Source organism: Triplophysa dalaica, chromosome 9 (assembly GCF_015846415.1).
Source record: "Triplophysa dalaica isolate WHDGS20190420 chromosome 9, ASM1584641v1, whole genome shotgun sequence".
In the NCBI taxonomy this organism is placed as follows: Eukaryota; Metazoa; Chordata; class Actinopteri; order Cypriniformes; family Nemacheilidae; genus Triplophysa; species Triplophysa dalaica.
In genome coordinates, this window is record NC_079550.1 from 23,624,458 (window position 1) to 23,640,604 (window position 16,147).

Here is a 16,147-nt window from a genome sequence, read left to right on the forward strand (position 1 = left end):
TCACTCTCTCTCTCTCTCTCACACTGCCTCTCTCTCACTGCCTCTCTCTCACTGCCTCTCTCTCACTGCCTCTCTCTCACTGCCTCTCTCTCTCACACTCTCTCTCACACTGCCTCTCTCTCTCTCTCACACTGCCTCTCTCTCTCTCTCTCTCTCTCTCTCTCTCACACTCTCTCTCACACTGCCTCTCTCTCTCTCTCTCTCACACTGCCTCTCTCTCTCTCTCTCTCTCTCTCTCTCACACTCTCACTCTCTCTCACACTGCCTCTCTCTCTCTCTCTCTCTCTCACACTCTCTCACACTGCCTCTCTCTCTCTCTCTCTCTCTCTCTCTCTCTCTCTCTCACTCTCTCTCTCTCTCTGTCTCTCTCCCTCACTCTCTCTCTCTCTCTCTCTCTCTCAAGATTCAAGATTCAAGATTCAAAGGAGCTTTATTGGCATGATAAAAGAAAATTTACATTGCCAAAGCACAAGATTAAATATAAACATGCAGAAATACAGATTAAGATCAAAAATAAGATAGAATAAAATTAAAAGTCTATAAGTAAAAATCTATATATATATACATCTCAATATAAACAGAAAAACAGTTTTAATTAAAGTTCTCAATAAGGGTGATAGTGTCAGTTTGTGTGTGTTGTCCTGTCAGTGTTGTGTTGTGTTGTGTTGGTTGTTCTTTGGTCGTGGCAGGACTTGACATATCTTGCAGCAGGTTTGAGCTTCTTGACTTTTCTCCCAGTATGTATGAGATCTTGTCCTTTTGTTGAAACTGGTCAAAGTCTTTGTGTAAGTTTGTAAACTGGGGGAAGAATGTTTCTCTGATGTGTGTGTAGTTGGGACAGGAGAGGAGAAAGTGCAGCTCTGTTTCCACTTGATTGTGTGTGCAGTGTGGACACAGTCGCTCTTCTCTCGGTGTCCATGTGTGTCTGTGTCTGCCCGTCTCTACAGTGAGCTGGTGATCACTGAGTCTGTACATGCTCAACACTTTTCTTAGTTTAGGGTCTGATACGCTTGTGAGGTATTCTGACACTTTATATTCTCTCTTTAGTGACAGATAGCATTCCAGTTTACTTTGCTGAGCTGTTGCTTCTGTCCAGTGTTGGAGATATTTCTCTTTTTGTCTTTTCATCATTTGGTTTAGTCTGGCTGGGGTTTGGGGTTGACTTGGGCATGTTTGGGGTTGTAGAGTTAGTTGTGAGATCAGTTGGATGAAGGGGTTTCTCTCTGGGCTCAGCTCTTGATGACTTAAGGCTTTGTGATGGAGTGTGTCTGTGTCGCTGTTCTTAAGGTGTGTGTAGAATTTTAAAGCTCTTTTTTGTATTTTAATGATTAGAGGATACAGTCCTAATTCTGCTCTGCAGGCGTTGTTTGGAGTTTTTCTCTGTACCCGTAGAATGTTTTTACACATTTCTGTTTGCAGAATCTCTATTGGGTGTTTGTCCCATCTGGTGAACTCTTGGTTGGCGAGAGGACCCCAAACCTCACTTCCATACAGCGCGATTGGTTCTCTCTCACTCTCTCTCTCACTCTCTCTCACACTGCCTCTCTCTCTCTCTCTCACTCTCTCTCTCTAACCCTCTCTCTCTCTAACCCTCTCTCGCTTTCTCTCTCTCTCTCTCTCTCTCTCTCCCTCTCTCTCTCTCACACACACACACACACACACACACACACACACACGGTATAGACCGCGCGCGCGTCTTCAGGATGGTGTGTGTTTATTCTCTATGTGTTTGTGTGTTGATGTTGTCGGTTGTGTGCCTGTCCAGCGCTGATGAAGATGACGGTCCGGTTTCAACCCCCGCGCGCTCCGAATGTAAGCCGGTGCCCAACACGATGCACTTGTGCTCCGGTATCGGTTACCGGGAGATGCGGCTGCCGAACCTGCTGGGTCACGAGAGCCCGAGAGAAGCGCAACAACAGTCCGCCGCGTGGACGCCGCTGCTCGGGAAACACTGTCACCCGGACGCGCGCAGGTTCCTATGCGCGCTCTTCGCGCCCGTGTGTTTACCGGAGCTCGCGGTACCAGTTCGCCCATGTCGGAGTCTGTGCGAGGCCGTGCGCGACGCGTGTCTGCCCGTCATGAGCGCGTTCGGCTTCCCGTGGCCGGAGATGTTCAACTGCAGCCGCTTTCCTGATGGATCAGACCTGTGTGTCCCGGGAGAGAGAGAGCCGAACCGAGCCGTGAACACCGACACACCCAAAGGTCTGGAAACTGTACACTGGCCGTAACCTTGCTTTAGCTCTACTCAAACTATTAACTATTGTCACACAGCAATAGAAATCCCGTGATTATTGTTGATCAAACTCTTTTAAGTATGTGTGCATTATATCTGAAGCCTGTGGCATACTTCGTTTTTTGACGTGTACGCGAACTGCCGAACGCGCACTGCTTAGCAAAGTATACTGCTTTTGACCCATACATGTAGTGCGCACTGGTTTTTACGCATGCGCGTTACGACATATTACAATATTTCTCCGGGCCTACAGGGGTCAGACTTTCTTCAACTGCATTGAATCAATGCTCCCAGGACACGATTGCCACCTGGTGGTTACTGCAAGAAATGGAATGTGCATGCGCAACCTGAGCGCACTTTGTTCTGATAACGAAATTTACATCATGCCTACTGTATGCTGTCACTCGAGTACACCTAAAAGGGAACTATACTCCGGGCTTTTTGGATAATCCACAGTTAAATGACGCACAACTAGCTGTGGATTATCCCGTTTATACCATGGTCCTTTGTCGAGTTAAAGCTGGTATTGATGTTTAAAGTGAAATATAAATCAAACTGGTTATTTTCGTCAGTCAATTTTAACTGTAATCAAACTAATGCACACATTCCGGCCAATCAAAATGGAGGATTCAAACAGACCATGGTATAATCTGAAATATTAATATTCCTTGTGATTGAGGCCGGATTTATTTGATAAAATGAATCTCTGGATGATTTTGGGCTGTGTGTGTCATTCAGGTTCTGTCATGTGTGAGGTGTGCAGTCAGGAGTCAGAGGCCGAGACGGAGATCCAGAAGAACTTCTGTTCCTCTCAGTTTGGTGAGTATTGACTGTCAGTCTCATCCGGAGTAAGTGATGATGAATGATTGTTTGAGAGGATCTGCACCGGATAATAAAGAGTCTGCTGCCGTGAGTACAGTGAGGTGTTGACAATGTTAGATATCTATTGGCAAGGTGGTCACAGCGGTCTGTTGGCTTGCTTTGAACTGAGAGCCTTTAAATGTTTCATTTACGGAGGACCAAACCTGCAAACATAAAAAAAACGAAATAAAATGTGTGTAATATTAGGGAAAATAAAGGAATGGTTTGTTTAAACAAATAAAAATAATACGTTTTATTTTGAAATATTTATACAGCCGCCAAAAAAAATTAAGAGATCATTCTATATTTTTATTTCAAATCAAATATTTGTTGTATTTGAATCAAATCAGACCTCAGGAATGACATAAAATCATTCAAAAATAATGTGAGAGACTGACAGCATGTCAAGACACATGAAAACTGTCATAAAAATCCAGATAATCCGATAAAACAATAATTTTTGATAATTTCCTAAATATGAAATATGACCGTTGTATTGTTTAAAAGTGAATCTGAACTTGTTTTCTTTGCAAGAATCAATATTTGAGGTTTAAAAAAAACATACAGCATATTTTCTGATATTTCACCCATGGCTCCAGTTTTCATTTTCTGAACTAAAAGTAATATTTTTATACAAATTTGGGGAGAAATTTCTTTAGTAGTTCACCGAATCATTTTACCCAAACACACACATATACATGGAACATTAAGAAAAACTGAAATGGTGCTTTAAAATCGTCTCTTTAATATTCCACGGATGTATTTATATTAAATATATTTATAAATACATTTAAATTTACATCTGTTTTTATTTATTCATTTTTAAAGTTTACTTTTTACATTTATTTGTGTAACCCAGATGATCAAATAAAAATGATATTGGTAATACAAAAAGGAATTCTAGACTAAATGTCCTTTTATATGATTAAATATATTTCTGATTTTTTTTTAATTATTGCAGGTTTGGTCCTCCATGTCTGTTTTTTGTCACTTTTAGAAATTTGTGAAGTTCTGTTACAATGGAGGGTGGGGTGATATATATCGTGATTGATGCTAATTATACATGTCTAAATCTTTTCAATGTTTTATGCAAAGCTCTTCCTGTTTGATCAGTAGGAAGTACTGCTCGATCTAAAATCTCGAGATTGAATCATTTATACGAGATTGTCATTTATATCATTTATATATATATATATGTCATTTATAATCATTTATACGAGAAATACGAGATTGAATCATTTATGACGTACATTTGAAAAAGCAACACTGGTCAAACATCATCACTATAAATATACTTTATAATCATGAAAATACCCGAAAGGTTTGAAGAACAGCGATAGAATATCACCATTTCCTGGAACTGATCGTTCTTCTTCTGTTTCAGCGTTCAGACTGCGGATCGGTTCTTTCTCTCCAGACGGGCCAGATGTGCGTGTGGTACCTCAGGGTCGGAGTCGTGTGCTGCGCTGGGAGACGGGACCGCAGGAGGAGAAGGCAGCAATGGAACAGAGCGCTCTCTGGCTGCTGGAGGGCAGTAGCTGCTCGTGTCGGGCGCTGGAGGGACGGCTGACGGGCTCCTACATTGCCCTGGGTGACATGCAGAACGGCCGCATGCTCCTCAAACGACTGGTCAGATGGTCTCGTGAGGAGAAAGAGCTGAAGAAGTTCATCAGGACGCTCCTGAGACAGGACTGCTGAGGTCTCGACCTCTGGACAGAGAGACGGACCAATCGGAGCAAACCACGACGATTTTTGTAATATCTTTGTAATATTCAAACGAATCGTCAGAAAACTCACACAATAGTGAAGAACTGAACTGAATCTGAAACTTTTCAATATTTTTATATTTGTATTTTTTCTATAAAAATGTAAATCGTTTTGAAGGCGAATGCTTTGAATTTTTTTTCAATAAAGAATTTTGTCACAAATTTTCTGGACTTTAATTCTTTTTTTAGTCTGCCGTTTAGTTTTGCATTTTAAAAAACCTAACCCTAACCCAGCACATCATGTAGAAAGAGAAACCCACGTCATATCACAGCAGTTTAGTGTGGAACACCCTAGCAACCTCATATCGTGACCATAGCAACCAGCATAACACTGATACGTCTGCAGTGAGTTTGTTCACGGAGGATCATCCATCACGTGAAACACGAGAGTTCTCATTGTAGTTTCTCCTGTGATGTAAAGTGTTGATGATTCAGGTGAGATGTCCTGTAAGAGGAGGCCACATGCTGTCCATCAATTATTCAAATCCCAGAAGGTGATTGGCTGTTACATGAGTGCGTCTCTCACACACACACACACACACACACACACACACAGACACAAGCTCTCTTGTGTGTTTCCTGCGGCCGTCCTCACTGTCATCTACTGTGTTCAAAAGTGAAGAGTGTTTGAAATCTGGTAAGAGGATTTATTTCATCATCTGTGAGTTATTAACATATCTTTTAAATGTTGAAGTGATGTCTGTGTGTCAGAGGTGTTGGAATGAAACTGAACTGAGAACAGCTGGAGTAATGTCTCTCGGGTTACTTCTGCTAACAGAAGACTCTGGAAACTAAACATCGTCTGTCACATCACGGGGACGATTAAAGAGAATTTGTTCCTTGTGTAGCTTCTCACATACTGACGTGTTATTCTTGATCAGTGTTGGGTGAGTTCCTCTAAAAAATTGACTAATTAACTAGTTACTAATTTCAATAGTGTCATTAGATTACTGTTTAAATGACTGTAGGATATAAAAAGCAATTGACAAAAAGCATTTAAATACTTGTTGTTAATTACTTTTTATATCCTACATCAACCTTGATAAGAATTGATACAAGGATAGACATTAGATGGCTCTTTTTATTCATTCAAATAGTTAATAAATAACTACATCAATTATTCTTATTAACTACCCAAAGTATAGAAATGTGAGGAGACGTCATTATGAAGTCAGATTTATCATTTTTATGTCATTTCCAATATTGAAAATATTACACAATATTTAGTTCCATTATGTCAAAAGTAACTGTACTTAAATTACAGAAGAAATAAAAGTAATCCCTTACTTTACTTTTCAAGGGGAAATTACTGAAACGATTTAGTTAGTAACTAGTTACACCCAACACTGTTCTTGATTCAGCGTGATGTGATGTCACTTGAACGGGGTTTTTGTTCACTAGTCAGTGGGTGAAAGGTTTGGTTTTATGATGATGAAGTGTGTGTGTTTGTAGGTCTGAAGTGAAGATGGCTTCTCCGGCGATAGCATTGGCTTTTATTCCTCTCCTACTGACATTGATCATCCGTTACCGCTATTACTTTGTGTTGCTGTATCGGGCCGTTCTGATCCGCTGGGTGAGAGACTGTTTATCGGGCATCAGTCGAGAGGAACGGGCCTATCAGTACATTCTGACCCACGCCACACCCGGTGACCCCCAGAGCATCCTGGACACCTTTGACCTGTGGTGCAGTAAAGTGGAGTTTATAAGTAACATCGGCCCAAAGAAAGGTACGCACTCACACAAACAATAAACACACATTGTACACACACACACAATAAACACACATTGTACACACACACACAATAAACACACATTGTACACACATGCGCACGCACGCACGCACACACACACACACACACAATAAACACACATTGTACACACACACACACACAATAAACACACATTGTACACATACACGCACACACACACACACACACACACACACACACACACACAATAAACACACATTGTACACACACACACACACACACACACACACACAATAAACACACATTGTACACACACACACAGACTACAGCACATGTTTGGATGAGCAGGTGCTGGTCATACCTGTGGTTGATGCGATGTGTGTGAACAGGTAAGATTCTGGACCGGATACTTCAGGCTCACTGTCCACTCACAGTACTGGAGCTGGGCACACACTGTGGATACAGCACTGTACGCATGGCACGCTCACTGCCCATCGGCGCCCGAATTTACTCTGTTGAGATGGATGAGCGAAACGCCGCTGTGGCAGAGAAGGTCATTCGTCTGGCGGGTTTCGACGATGACATGGTGAGATAATCTAAGAAGGCCTTACTTACACATCCAATGGTTTAATGGAAGCTCTCTCTTCACATAATGCAGCTCTTCACTTTCATGTCTTAAGATTTCATGTCTACGTTCAGTAACTGTGTGTGATTTTAACACAACGTTTTGATTTTTTAAATTGTACTGAAGTTAAAGAAATGATAGAGCACCTAAAAGTGAAGTTCAGAAAATGAATTTAAATTTGGTTTGCAAGTTGTGTTTTTTGATCCATAACAGCTCTAGACAGGAAACAGCAACTTTACAACCCTTAACAATGTGTTCCTAACTTTTAATAAAAGATTACTATAGAACAAAAAAAAATGATTTGGGTAACAGTAAATCATCTTTAAATATAAAGTGACATTTTCTATTTTCTAATATAAAAAACATAACTATTTTAAACAGCATTTTTTACAGAATTATTCTGTGAACTGCAGTTGTAATTGTATCCCATAAAATTCATTTTTTACAGTGTACAAAGATACACATTTCATACGCATGAGAGAAGTGACTTAAACCGTATTATTATATAAGGCAGATTTTCAGCTCCTGTCATGAATGACTGAATAAATGTTTTTCTTGGTGTTTTCGGGCAGGTGGAGCTGATGGTGCGTCCGTCAGATGAAGTGATCCCACGTTTACGTGAGGACTTCGGTGTTGAGCGTCTGGATTTGGTGTTTATGGATCACTGGAAGCGCTGTTATCTGCCTGACCTGCAGCTGTTGGAGGGCTCCGGTCTTCTCGGTGAAGGATCTCTCATCATAGCTGACAACGTCATTTTTCCGGGAGCACCAAACTTCTTGCGTCACGCTCGCCGCTCGGGCCTCTACGAGGTGAGGGTTCACCGGGCCACGCTGGAATACATCCGAGGAATTCGTGACGGCATGGCTGAGCTGACCTTCCTCGGCATCAAGTGAAGGATCCCACTTTCACCTCATCACGTTTACAGCTTTACTTTTTTGACTGAATCGGGCAGACCCTAATATACACAAATATGAGAAGAGAACGAAAAGAAGGATTCCTCAGGCATCACAGCTGAGTTAGAAGGTTTGACGCCACATAAGTGCGATTTCATCCTATATTCACACATTAAGAATGAATAACTGACCATTTTTACACAAGAAAAGTTCAATAAACATTTATTTACAGTCACAATTATCAAACAGCACACATACACGAAGAAGTGAGTTGAGATTTTAAGTCAAGTAACTGAGTAACTTCAGCAGCTCTCACATGAATCGGCATCAGAATCATAGTTCACTTTCCAGCCGCGTGACAACAGACAAAGTTCACAGCGCTGATAAGAGCTGCATCGTCAGGAACACTCGCAACTAGAGACAGAAATACTTTACATCAGACACCTGAATCCCTTCTGACCTGTCTGTGTAGAAACACCTGAATGTCCCGTAATGCAGGAAAGAGTGATGTCAGTGACCAGCAGCAGTTGAACAGAGAAACCCTCCCAAGCATCTTTACACGAGTGGATCCTCCACATGCAGAGCAGAGATCTGAAGCTCCAGTGGACGAGCGAGCGCCTGATGTGGGTTTAGATCATCCACTGGTCCTGGTCTTGATCTCCTCCTTCCATGTCGACCTGTCAGTGAGCGATACTCGCATCATTTACCTAAAACCAAAACTCAAATCTCTTCAAAACTGAAGTGAACATTAAAATCATTGTGTATCGTGCGAGCAAAACAATACGGTTCCCCTTATAAATTATTTAAATGATCTTGTGTTTTGTGTATTATGAGGAATTTAACAGGTACATCTGATGAGAATTGTGTGCGTGTCTTGACCTCATTGATCTCTCCATCATCAGGAAACTCGTTGTAGATGTTCATGTCGTCCATGTCCTGCATGTCTTCATCGTCTTCTGAATCTTCCTCGCTGTCCTCCTCGTCTTCATCATCCTCCTCCTCTTCCTCATCGAAGGTCTTGCATGAAGGAAACATTAGATTTATAAGTGTGTGTCTTTTCTTGTTCTCATGATGGATCTCAAGATTCTGACTTCTGTATCTGAAAGTATGACACACTCACCTCAAAGATCGGCCGTCCGATGGGCATCAGATTGTTGTCTTTCTCTGCGATATTCTGTAACTGTAGACACACAGAACAATCAGTATGTTTTATTATCCCCGTGGGTCCATATGCGCAATGAGTTGAATAGTGTAAAAACAGTATATTTTATCCGCTAACCCAACCCCTGAACCTAAAGATCCTAGAAAACTTTTCGCATTTTTAGATTTTCAAAAGTTATCATTCAGCTATTGTCCCCGTGGGGACCTCAACTGTGGTCCCACACTGACACGAGTCCCCGTGAGATGGTGTAGGTTCAGGTTTAGGTCCCCACTAACATATAAAAACCAAGTCCACACACAAACAAACACACACTTGTGGTACTTGTACTGACCCAGGTCTGGTGCTGTTGTTCTTGTTGGTGTAATTCAGCTTCATCCACACACGGCCGGTCCAGATTGAACCACAGAGACTCGGTCACACGTGGGAACAGAGATGGGAAGAGCGTGGACATGTCTGTACACACACACTCATTGTTTTTATACTGTACAAACTGTATATCATATTCCCTAAACTTAACAATTACACAAAACTTTCTAATCTTTTACATTTTCAAAAATGTAAATTCTGTTTGATTTATAAGCTTGTTTCCTCATGGGGACCAAGAAATGTTCCCACAAGGACAAGGATTTTGGATGTTGCCATCATACCGTAGGGTTTACCAGGTACACAAACACACAGCTACATGTGTTGTTTTTGGCATGTACCGTTGTAGTACCCTTACAACAATGAACTATGATTTTATTACTAATCGAGGAAAAACATGATCTCCACAAATGAACAGGAGATTTAACATTGTGTTCTAGTTGTGCTGTACCATGACTCTATAAAAAATATGGTAAATAATCACTAAGGTTACTATGATATTAACTGAGGTACTGTAGAACACTAAGTATCTACCATGGTCCATTTATTTATATATCACGGTGTTACCATCTCATACATCCCTGGAATAACGTAGAGGCGCGTTTACGTACATTAAAAAAAAAACACGACAACATTCGTGTGTTCGTCATCTACGCGTAGACTTTTTTCGCGTGATTTTATATAATTGTTATTATGTCATAGTTTATTACCTGCAGAAGTGAAGAAAGTTTAAACGTAAACACAGCGGAAGTTGCTGTTGCGCAGAGTTCCTCGGAAACATCTGCTGAAGCTTTAAGTTCCGCCTGTGTGTTCGCTCACTTCCTTCCGGTCCCTGCCAGAAACAGTGACACACACGCACACACACTACAGCTCTGAATTAAGTCAAATATATATCGAAATATACAAAACACACAACATTAGGCCCTCCTTAGTCCGACAGACGAACGACAACTAAATTTCGCGACACTTTAGACGTCATGCGCCCAAATGTGAAGGCGTCATACGTCATTGAGGTGTAATATTTAACGTTGTTAGATAAGCAGCTGTTACACTTCAACACAAGAATGAAACTTCAGTGATTACGTCTTTGAGAAAAAAATGTTAAACACGAAACACTAAACAACATGCATTTAGATGTAAACAACGTTGGTTGTGTTGCACATCGTGGAAAACAATCTAAACAAAGCTAAATATTTGAATTGTAATAAATTATTGAACAGAACTAAATGGGAAAATATGCCTTAAGTTTATTTGAACATTTAATAACTGAACCCTGAACTATTAAAGCAGGCCATTTTGAATTGAGTTATACACTTTGTCAGTAATGTTGGAGTAGTAACGTTAAAGATTAAATGTGTTTATTTCAGATGTTATATATGATGAGTGTTCATAAAGTAAGGTCAGGGTGACCGTAGAGCTGTCATTGGCCTGTGGCGAGAGAGGGATGGGCGTCCCATCTTGGTCTAATCATCTCTGTAGACTTTGGTCGAGCTGAAGCAGCAGGTTTCTCACACTCTTGCTTCAGAGACTTATTGAAATACGTTTCACAGCCGCTGGAGGTTTCCGTCAGACAAATGGAGGTTTCACATTCCAGGTACACCACGTCTTATTTATTCAACTTGATTTAACTCTGATGACTCGTGTCCTCCAGCGTGATCTGAGAATGTTCTGAAGATCATCTCACCAGAACCTGACCATAGCTCAGCAGAACGTCATTTTTTTGAGCAAGTCACTCAATGATTTGTTTTATTTTTGGTACTGTGCATCTGTAGAGTTTGGTTATTATATCATCACACTGGGAAAAAGAACAGTTTTCTCAGTGACGGTGAGAAGGACACGAGAAGAAAATCTGTTGAATCACCTTGAAATAATCAGTCTTGATTTGTCTGTCTCTGTCTGTCTCTGTCTCTCACCGCAGGCTGCTGTTGTTCCTGGCGTTCCTGATAGCTTTGCTGTCTCGTCGCGTGTCTTCTGTAGACAAACTCAACGTGTGTATGAATGGCAAACATCAGCTATCAGAGCCCAAACCGGAGGGACAGCTCTATCTGCAGGCACGAGTCACAACACCAAACATAACTCTCTCTCTGTCTGTGTAACACACACACACACACACACACATGTCTGGTTTATTATCACCGGAGGGACAGTCCATAGGCGTAATGATTTTTAATACTGTATAAACTGTATATTTTATCCCCTAAACCTATAGATCACAGAAAACCTTTTGCATTTTTAGATTTAAAATATCGTTCTGTAATATTTATAAGCTTTTGTGCCCATTGAGACCTCAATTTTGGTCCTCACAGTGACCCGAGTCCCCATGAGTTCAATTCAATAATTTAGTTTAGTTTAGTTTAGTTTAGTTTAGTTTAGTTTAGTTTAGTTTAGTTTAGTTTATTCAATTCAATAATTTAGTTTAGTTTAGTTTAGTTTAGTTTAGTTTAGTTTAGTTTATTCAATTCAATAATTTAGTTTAGTTTAGTTTAGTTTAGTTTAGTTTAGTTTAGTTTAGTTTAGTTTAGTTTAGTTTAGTTTAGTTTTGTTTATTCAATTCAATAATTTAGTTTAATTTAATTTAATTTAATTTAATTTAATTTAATTTAATTTAATTTAATTTAATTTAATTTAATTTAATTTAATTTAATTTAATTTAATTTAATTTAATTTAATTGTTCTGTTCAGTTCAATAATTTTGTGTAGTGTCGTTTCATTTCATTTCATAATTTCATTGTATTGTCAGTGTGCACCATGGAAGGACAACGCCTGCTGCAACGCAAACACGACGGAGGAGGCCCATCTGGACAATTCATACCTGTATAACTTTAACTGGAATCACTGTGGCATGATGAGTGACAAATGTAAGAAGCATTTCATTCAGGACACGTGTTTCTACGAGTGCTCGCCCCACCTGGGACCCTGGATTCAGCCGGTATGACTATATCAGTGAAATGATTTTTTATGAGCATTGACCCTTTGACTCATGTGTGAGTCAGACAGAACGCATTGGCTGAACTTGCTGTCGTTGTGAATGTGTTGCACAGGCCGATGAGTCGTGGAGGAAGGAGAGAATCCTGGACGTGCCGTTGTGTTTGGAGGACTGCGAGAGCTGGTATGAGGACTGTCGGAATGACTTCACCTGTAAGGAGAACTGGCACAAGGGATGGGACTGGAGCACAGGTTCATTTCTCCTTCATTCTTCACACGTCTCAGTTGTTTTTTGATCTGCGTGTGGAATCCATTCTCACCCGTCTGTCTCTCTCAGGCACTAACCGGTGTCCAAAAGGTTCTCAGTGCAGCGTCTGGTCAGAGGTCTTCCCCACCGCTCAGAGCATGTGTGAGAAGATCTGGTCCAACTCGTACAAGTACACCACTCTCTCTAAAGACAGCAGCCGCTGCATGCAGATGTGGTTCACAGGTCCCAATCCCAATAAGAAAGTGGCTGAATTCTACCTGTCTGGTGCTGCGGAGACGGTTACCCTGGCAACCAGCCTGCATCTGTTTGCACTTATCATGATGCTGTTGGCCTGAGAACAACCAGCTGAAAACACACCAAAGACCAAACATGGACACACGGACACGTTTACACAAACATTCTCATTGTCATTAGGTTTTGTGTCCAGTAGATGTCAGTGTTGTTGTTGTTTCTGTGTAACACTTTATTTTACTGAATACTGTATGTACTGTAAACTAGTCACAGAGAGTTGAGTCCAGTTACCATCAGAAATAAATATGACTATTTCTACATAGAAAACGTTATATAGAAATATTTTGATGGACTGATCATGAGTCTGATTGTGACACAACCCTACAAACACATCAATAACACAACTTTGTGACCAGAAAACATTTTACCAAAAATAAATACAATTAAAAGGACAATTAACTACAAAATGTATTTTCACTTTACAATCATTTATTGGGAAGACTTCCTAAACATTATACATAAAAACAAGTAATATACACAATGACAACAAACGATAAGGTGCTGAGAAAAAAATTAAGCAAAATACACAACTTTATATTCTCTTAAGAAAATACAGATTTCAAGTGTTGTCCTTGCAATAAACTTAAATTTAAGGCACTAAAGTTATAAACTAAATAAAAAAATGACACCAATATGGCAATGGAATGACAAAGCACATAACATTAATATTGCTAAAAAATCAACTAAACGGAACGCTAATTTAAACATGAATTAAATTGCAGTTGAACTTTCATTTGATCTTCAGCATAATCTGACAGATTTATTTTTACTGAAGCTTTTATTTAAATATTGGACACTTCCGGTGTGATGTGTGAGCGCTCTATTTTATTTTATTTTATTATTAAACATTAACATGTTAATTATAAATACTTTCACAGATTAGAAGGGAAAAAACACACAAACAAACAAAAATGACAATAATACACTGATGACGTAACATGGGGCGTTTAGGGCAGAAGGGGGCTAGTAGTCTCGTCCCGGGGTCTGTATCTCTGTAAAGTTGAGTTGAGTGACACGTTTATTAAAACACAAAAGAATGTTTTTTTCATCACTCGAACACACTTGACACGAACAGGCTGTTAAATAATTATACTTTACGTTTACGTACTCAATCAAAGTTTAAGGATTTAAATGATAGTTTTAAGTATTATTTCAAGAGTTCTTGGGACGAAACTGTCAGTGAATGTTAGTCAGTGTTAATGTGTGTTAGTTTGTGTGTGTGTGTGTGTGTGTGTGTGAGCGCCCCTGCTGTCGGGTGTGTGTAATTGTCACTGTGAGTGTGTTTTGTCTGATGGAGGTTTTTCAGGAACTGTAGGGAAAGCAGGACAAACTCTGACGCCGTGAGTGCTCGAGCGCTGCGTCGGACGCGCGGCCCGCGGCATCTGGAGCGTCACCGGTAGTGATCGGGAGTGCCTCGCTCGGTCTCGTGATGGCCGGTGTGTGTCCGGCTCCGCCGCTCTGGTATCACCGGGATCTGAGTCGCGCTGCGGCGGAGGAGCTGCTGGCGCGCGCGGGGCGCGACGGGAGTTTCCTGGTGCGGGACAGCGAAAGCGTGAGCGGCGCGTACGCCCTCTGCGTGCTGTAAGTCCCTCACAAAAGCTTACATGTCGTTCCGTGGGTGTAAAAAACTCATATTTAGTGACGGGGGGGAAATCTGTGTGTGTTTGTGAACTTTCTCTCATATTCTCAGAACGAGCGACGCGTCACGTCACGTCTCAGACAGCTCGCTTTATAACGGGAGCGTCGCGATGCGCTGATGTGTTTGTTTGTGTCGTTATAGAGCTTTTTATATAGATGCACTTTATAAAGTTAGTATAAAGGAGTTTCAAAGTGTTTTATAATTGTGTTCAGTTGATGTTTTGTGTTGTGTTACTCTTGGGCGTGTTGTCTTACTTGTGTTGTGTTGTGTTGTGTTGTGAACAGTGTGATGTTTGTGTACAGTAAGTTTTACTTGACTAGTGTAGAATCTAAACACTTCGTTTGGCACGCGGGAGCCACAAAGATCACGTGACCAGTGTGACCTCCACCTCGTGCATAAAAATAACCACACAAAACACACACACACACACACATGTATATACTCAAAGAAACACAATAGAAGTCATGTCAAATGTTTGTGTTCACAACATTATTAAGTCAATATACACTTATAAGCAAAATAACGTAACAGTTGTTCTCGTTTTCATTGAAAAAGAAAGAATCATTTGTTTATTTACTTCAGTAAACAAGGCTTGTTGTCTTAAGTCACTTTGTAGATTTATGTTCTATATGATTTGTTTTGCAGTATCTGTGATTTTTGTTGAAAAGATTAATGAACGGTTAACGGTTATTATTGTAAATTATTTAAAGTCAGACCAGTCTGTACTGTACGCATTAGCACAATATCGGCAATGTAATGAGATGGGATAAATTAAAAATAAAATGAATTAATTTGACTTTTTTTTGAATAAAAGTAAACATTTCCATTGACAACAAAAAAATATATTTTATTCATTTACATACAGAAGGTTCAGTCGGACCTTGAACCTTGTCAAATCGTTTATACTTCAAAAATATTATTGAAAGGTGTTAATGGTTTAGAAATAAATGTGTTATTAATTCAGTTTTCTTTTTTTATTCTATATTATTATATTAGAAAAGTGTTATTGCTCTTTTATAGTTCACATGTATGACTCTTTGTATGACTCTTTCTCAGACACACATGAGACTTGAAGTTTCCATTTACTCTCCCTTTCATCTCTTTGATGTCTAGGAGAAGTAACTGAGACATTAAATATATCTCGTCTCTCTTATCTCTCTTGTGCAGTTGTTGGGTTGTGGTTGTTGTGGTTCTCTAGGTTGTTTTCAGGAATACAGCGGGTCACGGCATGTTTCTGCAGGAGGATGATCTTGTGTCTGTGATGAATTGTGTGTTTGTGTATTGTGTGTGATCATGTGTCTGTCTGGTGTATTGTGTGTTTGTGTTGTGTATTGTGTGTGATCTTGTGTATGTATGATGGATTGTGTGTTTGTGTTGTGTATTGTGTGTGATCTTGTGTCTGTCTGGTGTAT

General features: G+C 40.1%; 5 protein-coding genes across 7 annotated transcripts in view; 4 read left to right on the top strand and 1 right to left on the bottom strand.

Annotated features, from left to right (window-relative positions):
* Positions 1-1,227: 1,227 nt before the first annotated feature.
* On the top strand, positions 1,228-5,022 carry sfrp2l (secreted frizzled-related protein 2 like). Its single transcript, XM_056757142.1, has 3 exons — positions 1,228-2,202; positions 2,972-3,052; positions 4,479-5,022. The coding sequence occupies exons 1-3, from the start codon at positions 1,704-1,706 to the stop codon at positions 4,790-4,792; spliced, it is 894 nt and encodes a 297-aa protein (XP_056613120.1). The 5' UTR covers positions 1,228-1,703; the 3' UTR covers positions 4,793-5,022.
* A 1,303-nt stretch (positions 5,023-6,325) lies between these two features.
* tomt (transmembrane O-methyltransferase) lies at positions 6,326-8,202 on the top strand. The gene is made up of 3 exons (XM_056756636.1): positions 6,326-6,587; positions 6,959-7,155; positions 7,767-8,202. Exons 1-3 carry the CDS (start codon positions 6,326-6,328, stop codon positions 8,085-8,087), a joined length of 780 nt encoding a protein of 259 aa, XP_056612614.1. The 3' UTR covers positions 8,088-8,202.
* A 90-nt stretch (positions 8,203-8,292) lies between these two features.
* Positions 8,293-10,498, bottom strand: anapc15 (anaphase promoting complex subunit 15). Of its 2 annotated transcripts, none has more exons than XM_056756638.1 (5): positions 10,323-10,498; positions 9,581-9,702; positions 9,208-9,267; positions 8,967-9,104; positions 8,293-8,764 (listed from the first exon to the last, which is right to left on the bottom strand). In XM_056756638.1, exons 2-5 carry the CDS (start codon positions 9,698-9,700, stop codon positions 8,717-8,719), a joined length of 366 nt encoding a protein of 121 aa, XP_056612616.1. In that variant the 5' UTR covers positions 9,701-9,702; positions 10,323-10,498; the 3' UTR covers positions 8,293-8,716. The 2 variants fall into 2 exon arrangements, with proteins under 2 accessions (XP_056612616.1, XP_056612617.1); XM_056756639.1 differs by having other exon boundaries at positions 8,293-8,794; positions 10,323-10,481.
* A 580-nt stretch (positions 10,499-11,078) lies between these two features.
* Positions 11,079-13,468, top strand: folr (folate receptor). The gene is made up of 5 exons (XM_056756637.1): positions 11,079-11,206; positions 11,531-11,663; positions 12,353-12,541; positions 12,654-12,789; positions 12,875-13,468. Exons 1-5 carry the CDS (start codon positions 11,187-11,189, stop codon positions 13,138-13,140), a joined length of 744 nt encoding a protein of 247 aa, XP_056612615.1. The 5' UTR covers positions 11,079-11,186; the 3' UTR covers positions 13,141-13,468.
* A 672-nt stretch (positions 13,469-14,140) lies between these two features.
* inppl1a (inositol polyphosphate phosphatase-like 1a) overlaps positions 14,141-16,147 on the top strand; it is a 15,961-nt gene continuing 13,954 nt past the window's right edge. The window contains exon 1 of one of the 2 annotated variants that reach the window (XM_056756635.1): positions 14,141-14,677. In XM_056756635.1, coding sequence (XP_056612613.1) covers positions 14,526-14,677 — 152 coding nt within the window. In that variant the 5' untranslated portion in view covers positions 14,141-14,525. The remainder of the gene's footprint in view (positions 14,678-16,147) is intronic. The other variant, XM_056756633.1, reaches the window with a different exon arrangement.

What these genes read in the sequence shown, in the direction of transcription:
- anapc15 (XM_056756638.1), bottom strand. Translation starts at nt 9,700, where the DNA reads ATGTCCACGCTCTTCCCATCTCTGTTCCCACGTGTGACCGAGTCTCTG. An exon ending in AACAACAGCACCAGACCTGG is followed by an intron (nt 9,268 to 9,580) that starts GTCAGTACAAGT and finishes GTGTGTCTACAG; the next exon opens with TTACAGAATATCGCAGAGAA. An exon ending in ATGATGGAGAGATCAATGAG is followed by an intron (nt 8,765 to 8,966) that starts GTCAAGACACGC and finishes GCTCACTGACAG; the next exon opens with GTCGACATGGAAGGAGGAGA.
- tomt (XM_056756636.1), top strand. Translation starts at nt 6,326, where the DNA reads ATGGCTTCTCCGGCGATAGCATTGGCTTTTATTCCTCTCCTACTGACA. An exon ending in TAACATCGGCCCAAAGAAAG is followed by an intron (nt 6,588 to 6,958) that starts GTACGCACTCAC and finishes GTGTGTGAACAG; the next exon opens with GTAAGATTCTGGACCGGATA. An exon ending in CGGGTTTCGACGATGACATG is followed by an intron (nt 7,156 to 7,766) that starts GTGAGATAATCT and finishes GTTTTCGGGCAG; the next exon opens with GTGGAGCTGATGGTGCGTCC.
- sfrp2l (XM_056757142.1), top strand. Translation starts at nt 1,704, where the DNA reads ATGGTGTGTGTTTATTCTCTATGTGTTTGTGTGTTGATGTTGTCGGTT. An exon ending in GAACACCGACACACCCAAAG is followed by an intron (nt 2,203 to 2,971) that starts GTCTGGAAACTG and finishes TGTGTCATTCAG; the next exon opens with GTTCTGTCATGTGTGAGGTG. An exon ending in CTTCTGTTCCTCTCAGTTTG is followed by an intron (nt 3,053 to 4,478) that starts GTGAGTATTGAC and finishes CTTCTGTTTCAG; the next exon opens with CGTTCAGACTGCGGATCGGT.
- folr (XM_056756637.1), top strand. Translation starts at nt 11,187, where the DNA reads ATGGAGGTTTCACATTCCAG. An exon ending in AGGGACAGCTCTATCTGCAG is followed by an intron (nt 11,664 to 12,352) that starts GCACGAGTCACA and finishes TTGTATTGTCAG; the next exon opens with TGTGCACCATGGAAGGACAA. An exon ending in TGGGACCCTGGATTCAGCCG is followed by an intron (nt 12,542 to 12,653) that starts GTATGACTATAT and finishes TGTGTTGCACAG; the next exon opens with GCCGATGAGTCGTGGAGGAA.